The 7642-nt window shown below is 40.0% G+C and overlaps 1 protein-coding gene across 1 annotated transcript in view; it reads left to right on the top strand.

Moving 5' to 3' along the window:
- Positions 1 to 7642, top strand: part of LRP12 (LDL receptor related protein 12) — a 42226-nt gene that overhangs the window by 29278 nt on the left and 5306 nt on the right. The window contains exons 4-6 of the mRNA XM_004697441.2: positions 1839 to 2041; positions 3662 to 4769; positions 6032 to 6164. Of these exons, the coding sequence (XP_004697498.2) occupies positions 1839 to 2041; positions 3662 to 4769; positions 6032 to 6164 (1444 nt within the window). The remainder of the gene's footprint in view (positions 1 to 1838; positions 2042 to 3661; positions 4770 to 6031; positions 6165 to 7642) is intronic.

A 7642-nucleotide genomic window follows, 5' to 3' on the forward strand; every position in this document is an offset into this window, starting at 1 on the left:
TTTAAGAGTTAGATTATCTGACTGGGCTTATTAATTAGTTTGTTGGGTTTTATACTCTGCCATAGAGTTGATTCTAACTCAAAACCACCTGATAGGGGTGTCAAAGGCTGCCATTGTGCGAACTGATAGCCTCATACTTCTCTTGTGAAGTGGCTGTTGGCTTTGAACTGCTTGTCTTGCGGTTAATATTTTTTAATGAACGAAGAATTTAAAGAAATTCACAGTAAAACATAGAGATTGCCGGCAAACTCATCTTTCTCCTTGGAGTGGCAGGTGAATTTGAACTGCTGACCTGTGGTTATGATTGACCCACTATACTCGCAAGGCTTCGCTCAGTAATTAAGGCGTGTGAAACAGAACATAAAAATCTGTCTGTCCACCTTATTGGAAGCAAAGAGTGTCAAATTTTGCCCGAGTTGTGTGGTGCTTAAATACACTTCAGTGAAATTATGAGTTATTAAAAACATTTGCTACCAATATCTTAACAAATTAAAGCAGAATTGCCTTTTGACTTAGCAATTCTACTTTTAGAACTGTAGAGAAGTGCTTTCCCATAAGCAGAGCAAGAGTTACATGTATAAGGGTGCTTTTATTTACAATTCTAGTGAGAAATAATGAGAAACCAATTGACGATCAGCCTTGGCTGCAGTTAGACAGCTATTGAGCCAATTAGGTTTCCATTATGGTTTAGTTAGGCAGAGGCAAAGAGAAGTAGACCTCTCTTTGGTGAGACCTGTTTAGATCTAAGAAAAAGGCATTTTAGTTCCCTTCGTAAGCACCGGTTCATTTCCTATGTGCTTTTTATGTGTTCATTTTATGTCTTTATTTTTACTTAGATTTTTCTGTAAATGTAAACTATAAAGTTTACATTGAGTGAGGCTATGAAAAGCCTAATCCAACCCAACAGGAAGCCGTGTGGGTACTTTGTCAGATTGTAGAGTAGTTTCTGCCTCAGACACAGAATCATTTAGGGTGTTCTGAATTAAAGTGGCCCTCCTAAATCCACACAGCACCCTTTCTCTCTTTCTCACTCTTTATTGTACAGAATTTCTATTAATTGAGACTAGAAAAGATCATGTGCTTTATTTAGAACTCAAGAGGCAGAGAAAGTACAGTTATTTCTGAGCAGTTAAACATTATAACCAGACAAAAATCCGGGGAACCAATGTAATGTGATGTGTCTGATTAGCAAGATGTGACCAATGATAGAAGAGCCTTCCTTTAAAGGGGGAAATTTGTCAAAAGAAAACAGGTCAATAAATTGTGATATAACCGTAGCACAATGACACAAGCAAATATATATCTGCATCCCTCAGCAGGGTTCAAGTTCCTTTGATGTGTATGGTATAAGTGAGTTCACGGCCAGAATCTCACAGCATAAGCACTGAATGAATATTCAAGGTCTGAGCAGTAGCCTAAGGAAAGATTGTAAAGAAGTTCTTTTACTTATTACTCTATAAATGTCTGTATCATTTGCATGTTTATAGTGAGCCTATTGATAAAGAATTCTTAAAGTTGAAAGAAGAAAACACCGCATGAAAACGGTGCTTCATGAAAGGGGGGAGCATTCCCGGGAGGGAGGAAAGGGCTGCTACTGTCCCCTGTGTTTTCAGCCTGAGCGGGAATGATCTGGTATTATTTATGAAAAATAAGTATTTTCTTGACTCTGCAAAGTTATGCATTCTAGGAACAAAGAAGGACTATTGTTTGTAAATAATAGATCTGTATAACTAGAAAACCTAGGAGAATGAACAATGCATGAGGTTTATAAAAATAATGTCCTCAGTTATATTTTGTTATATTTAAGTTATTTTTAATATTCTCTTTGATATTTATAGTTTTCAGGACTTTGATATTCAAGGATCCAGAAGATGCAGTTTGGACTGGCTGACAATAGAAACATACAAGAATACCGAAAGCTACAGAGCTTGTGGTTCCACAATACCCCCTCCATATATTTCTTCACAAGACCACGTGTGGATCAGATTCCATTCAGACGACAGCGTATCTAGGAAAGGCTTCAGACTGGCATATTTCTCAGGTGTGTTTTTAATAAGATAATTAGCTCTTTTTTTAAGATGTTTTAAATAAATATGCTTTTTAAAAAGATAATCCACTAAATTTTATAGTATTAACTGCTCTATCACTTTGAGGATAATTTTTGAAACATTGTCTATTTGACGATGGCTAGATGGTCCAGGGAGCTGAGGCTGTGCTTCTAGTTGCCCTAAAGCAGTGTTTCCCAAAGTGGGTGATAGCACCCCACTTTGGGGTCCTTGGAACAATCCAGGACAGGCTGCAAACGCAGACGCCTACACTGTGTCCTGGATTATGGGCTACAGTACAGCAATTTTTCATTGCTGGAAAGGGAAAAAAAACTCCCCAGCCCTGAAAAGTGGGTGGTGGGCCAAATAAGCTTAAGAACCTGTGACCTAGTGCCGAGTCTCAAAGCTGCATTTCATCAAAAGCTAAGGTCAGTTTTCTTTTTAGATACTTTAAACATGCATATTTCTAAAAGTATATGTTTTCTCCCTCAAATGTGTACCTATACCCTGAAATTTACTTCACGATAGAGTTTTGTGTGATTCATCATTGTCTGTAAATCCTTAAAGAAAAGATGTGCTCAGTTTTGCCTCTATAGCTTATACTCTTAGAAGAAAGTCTGTTGCTATTCTTAAACTTTATTCAGAGGAATTGGTCAAACATACTTAATTCAATAATTTCAAGCATGAGACCTGAATTTGCTGAAAATTTAATTACGATTTCTTCTTTAATAAACATGCTTTTTTATTAATACAGTCGTTCTATCATATACTTTTTTAATCACATTTTCTGTCACTTACTTACCAGTAAATGGGTTGATAATAGAGGAATACATGTTAGCCTAGCGTTGCCAAAATTTGAGGACTCTAGGGGTCTCGAAAGGAGCTGGAGCTCATGGCTCATTGGTTGTAGTACTTGGTGGTTAACTAAAAGGTCGGCTCTTCAAACCCACAAGCTCCTTCCTGTGAGAAGGAGGTGGCTGCTTGCTTCAGTGTAGAAGTACAGCCTTGCAAACAGTGGCGCAGTTCCTATTCGTTTATCATCACTGTACGTTGGAATTGACTGATGGCAGTGGATCTGGTTAGGGATCTCCTGTTGTGTTTTCCCTTTGCCTCCTTATTGCTGTACACTTAGAAACAAACCCGAGGAAACTTGGAATTCTCTAAGAATCTGTCTTTGCTAGTGTGTGGTAACACAACAGAAACTATAAAATACTACTCAGATTGTGTTATGATTAATTTAAACAATACAAAGCAGTATGAGTTGTGGGATAATTAATGGACCGGCACAAATTTGTCATTAGAACTTAACTATTCTTTAAAATAAGTTATTTGAAACCCCTATCACTTGGACTTACAACAGTTTGGATCATAAAAGGTATCACTCACTAGTCTGTAGGGAATGTTTACTGATGGTCATGGGAGATTTGGCAGTGATTCTGAGGGAGGGCTGTACAGCATGATCAATGTAATTGATGTCAGTAAATTGTACGTTTCAAAAGTGTTGACTCGGTGAAAAAAATTGAACTGAAAAAAGTATAAATTAAAGTGTATTTTTCTCCTCTTGTCTCCTCCACCCTCCTCACCTCTCCCCACTTCCCCCCACCCTCTGCCCCCAGGGAAATCTGAGGAACCCAGCTGTGCTTGTGACCAGTTTCGGTGTGGGAGTGGGAAGTGCATACCTGAAGCCTGGAAATGTAATAACATGGATGAGTGTGGAGATCGTTCCGACGAAGAGGTCTGTGCCAAGGACGCTACACCTCCGGCGGCGGCGGCCTCCTTTCAGCCCTGTGCTTACAACCAGTTCCAGTGTCTCTCGCGCTTTACCAAAGTTTACACCTGCCTCCCCGAATCCTTAAAATGTGACGGCAACATCGACTGCCTCGATCTGGGGGATGAGATCGACTGTGATGTGCCCACCTGTGGGCAGTGGTTGAAATACTTCTATGGCACTTTCAATTCCCCCAATTACCCAGACTTTTACCCTCCGGGAAGCAACTGCACCTGGCTCATAGACACCGGTGACCACCGCAAAGTCATTTTACGCTTCACCGACTTTAAGCTGGATGGGACTGGTTACGGTGACTATGTCAAAATATATGATGGGTTGGAGGAGAACCCGCACAAACTTTTACGTGTGCTAACTGCTTTTGACTCTCATGCACCTCTTACAGTTGTGTCTTCTTCTGGGCAGATAAGGGTACATTTTTGCGCCGATAAAGTGAATGCTGCAAGAGGCTTTAATGCGACTTACCAGGTGGATGGCTTCTGCTTGCCCTGGGAAATACCCTGCGGGGGAAACTGGGGCTGCTACACGGAGCAGCAGCGCTGTGACGGCTACTGGCATTGCCCGAACGGAAGGGATGAAGTCAACTGCACCATGTGCCAAAAGGAAGAATTCCCCTGCTCCCGCAATGGGGTCTGTTACCCTCGCTCAGACCGCTGCAATTACCAGAACCACTGCCCGAATGGCTCCGACGAAAAAAACTGCTTTTTCTGCCAGCCAGGAAATTTTCACTGTAAAAACAACCGCTGCGTGTTTGAAAGCTGGGTGTGTGACTCTCAAGATGATTGTGGTGATGGCAGCGATGAGGAGAATTGCCCGGTCATTGTGCCTACCAGGGTCATAACTGCAGCCGTCATCGGGAGCCTGATCTGCGGCCTGCTGCTCGTCATTGCACTGGGATGTACCTGCAAACTCTATTCCCTAAGAATGTTTGAGCGCAGGTCGGTACCCAGGCAGCGCCTTCATGGTCATGGTTCCGACCGTGAAAACAGGACCCAGAACACGGGTGTGCTTAGCAGGCTAGTTTGGTTTGCCATTAGAAATGGATAAATATCTCTTAGAATATATAAAACTTGTGTGAAAAACTAATAACTACTTAGAGGATGACTAGTTTGTTTACTAGTTTCTGTGTCTACATTAATCTTGATTTATCATAAAGGTGGAGCTCATAAGTTGTCATTTTTGAAACATGTTTTTATAAGTATTAATTCGCCAGTTTCAGGTAGAAGGCATAATAATCTCACAAAGAGTTTGAAATTTGGTGGAAAGGATTGCAGAATGGGTTAAGAAAAATATAGTGGGCAAAAATATAAGTGCAATAGGAATTAGAAAACAAATTGTTATAAACTCAGAAGTGAGCTGACCTGATGGAGGATTGTGAGGTACCACTTGAAACGTACCTTCAACTTGTAATTGAACGTAGTAAGGAAAGGTAGTTTGGAGGGGGAAATAGGCTGGGCATGATATATAGAACCTCACTGTTGTTCAGAGTCCGCACATGGAGGATTTGAAGTACTTATGAAGGACAAATGGAACATGAGATGGGAGTACAAGACTTGCATCCAGTGGCTCTCGGAGCCGTGCTGGAGATCTCTTCTGAGTTCAGAAAGATGTGGTTAACTAGTAAGGGCGTTTTTCCAGGAGAGGCCCACTGTCAGAATTGACCTTCAGCGTGGTGAAGGGTGGATGAGCCTGAGAGATGCCGATGGCAGAAAGCTCCCCTAGGAAGACAGTGACCTTCAATTCCAGCAGTTACAAGTGAAAGATAGGACAAGAGGCTTCACATATCAGGTGGTTAAGACACAGATGCACTCAGATGTGCAGTACCAGAATAATCAGTGCTACACATTTTCTTTGGACACATATAGCCAAAGAAACCTTTTACCACATTGCAGCACGACAGCGCAGTGAAGAGTCAGGGGTCCTGCGTTCAAGAACCAGCCGTTCCAGGAAGTGTGTTGGTGGCTCGTTTGTTGACTCTGCCCTACTTGGGAAATGAGAGTTGGATGGGAATAAAGTGTCTTTTAAGAGCTTTCAAATACATCCGAAATGTCTGTTGAATGAGCTTTAAAAATGCTTCAAATCTACTCAAATTCATATGGTTTAAATGGTTATTAATTTAAAATATCTTTTATTGGTCTTTCCTTTTTTTTTTTTCACCTTTTAACCTTTCCCCCCCCCTCATCCCCATTTATTCTTAAAGGTCATTTGAAACCCAGCTGTCCAGAGTAGAAGCAGAATTGTTAAGAAGAGAAGCTCCCCCCTCTTATGGACAATTGATTGCTCAGGGTTTAATTCCACCAGTTGAAGATTTTCCTGTTTGTTCACCTAATCAGGTATATTGCTACCCATTCTATATCAGTACTTCTTAAAATGTAATCTATCTGTCTGTGTGATAGGCCACGGGCCCGTAACTATATCAGTGTTTTTGCAAGCAAGTATTAAATATAGAAAGGATTTTAAACTGGGCTTTTCAGTGTAGCTTAGCTTGTGATACAGAGTGCAAAAGTATACCTTTGCTCCTTATTTCTAGTTTGGTTATGTGATTCTTAAACATTTTACTGTTTTTAGGGCATTAAAATTCAGAAGTAAAATTTGAAAATCATTTTTACTTGAGCTTAAACTTAAGAAGATGAGTATTAAAGCTAATAGAATATTAGTAACATACTAGACAAATCAACCACTTCTAAGTAAAAGTTACTGAAACAAAGTAACATTTCTACCTGATTTGAAAGAAAACGCAGCTAAATTTTAAAGAATTCATCTATATTCTAGAAATGGCAACTGAAGTCATGCATTAATGTTTCAGAATTCTTCAAAGTTCTCTGCCTTTTAAAAAAAAAAATCCCTAATGCTTAAACTCCTCCCAGGCTGATTTTAAGCGTATTTAAAATGTAGGTTCAACATTGTTTGTTATTAAAGAAAAATTGATAACATTATTTTACCAGTGATTTAATTCCAGTTACAGTGGAAGCCTTTTGAGTATGAGTTCTGATTACCATCTGTCACTTTGAGTCTCTTAGAAAATCTTTGGTAAGATATTCTGTATTTTTAAAATAGTTCTTTGGATTTGATATGTGACCTGCCAGTTGGGTTTTACATTTGAAATAGGAAAAGCCTAAATTGGAGCAGCGTATATTGTTTGCCCTACTGAGGGCACTGTCTGTCTCTGGTGAGGATTGAGACCACCTGGTCAATTCTGTCATCCCACCCCCACCCCAGGTCCTCTTAGACTTCTCTGCTCCCCAGGGTTACACTTTAATTCTTAAGGAGAGAAGTCTACTTCTACAAAAGGCTTTTTATTCACTTAATGAAATTAAGTTTGCAACTTTTGGTAAATCAGATTTCTCTATCTGTTGTTTTATCATTTCAAAATACAGATAATTTCTGCTCTTTAAACTGAAGTATATAAAATAATATTTAAAACATTGACGAGACACCTTCCTATATTATCATGTAAAATTGCCCATCTTTGAATGAACGACTGCGTGTTAGAGACCATCACCTCACTCTAACAGTACAGGTCAAATCCGGGTTACGGATGCTGAAGGCATTGATGATCTTGATGGGTCGTAACACCCAGGAGGATCCTCTTGGTGTCTGTTGCTGGATTGATAATGTAGTGCTCACACAGAGCTTTAGAGCTGGAAGCTGAGTGTCGATGACCACAGCCTTGGAGAAGAACAAAGGACCATAGATCCTTGGAGAAGGACATAATGGGTGTGACCACTTCTCTTTTTTTTTGCCCGAAACTTCCCAGTGTTTGTATTGTTAGTTACCATCCAGTCATTTCCAACTCAGGCCCTTGGTCATT

This window comes from Echinops telfairi, unplaced genomic scaffold, assembly GCF_000313985.2.
Source record: "Echinops telfairi isolate 266 unplaced genomic scaffold, ASM31398v2 ScPeMD7_1;HRSCAF=3_0, whole genome shotgun sequence".
Taxonomy (NCBI): domain Eukaryota; kingdom Metazoa; phylum Chordata; class Mammalia; order Afrosoricida; family Tenrecidae; genus Echinops; species Echinops telfairi.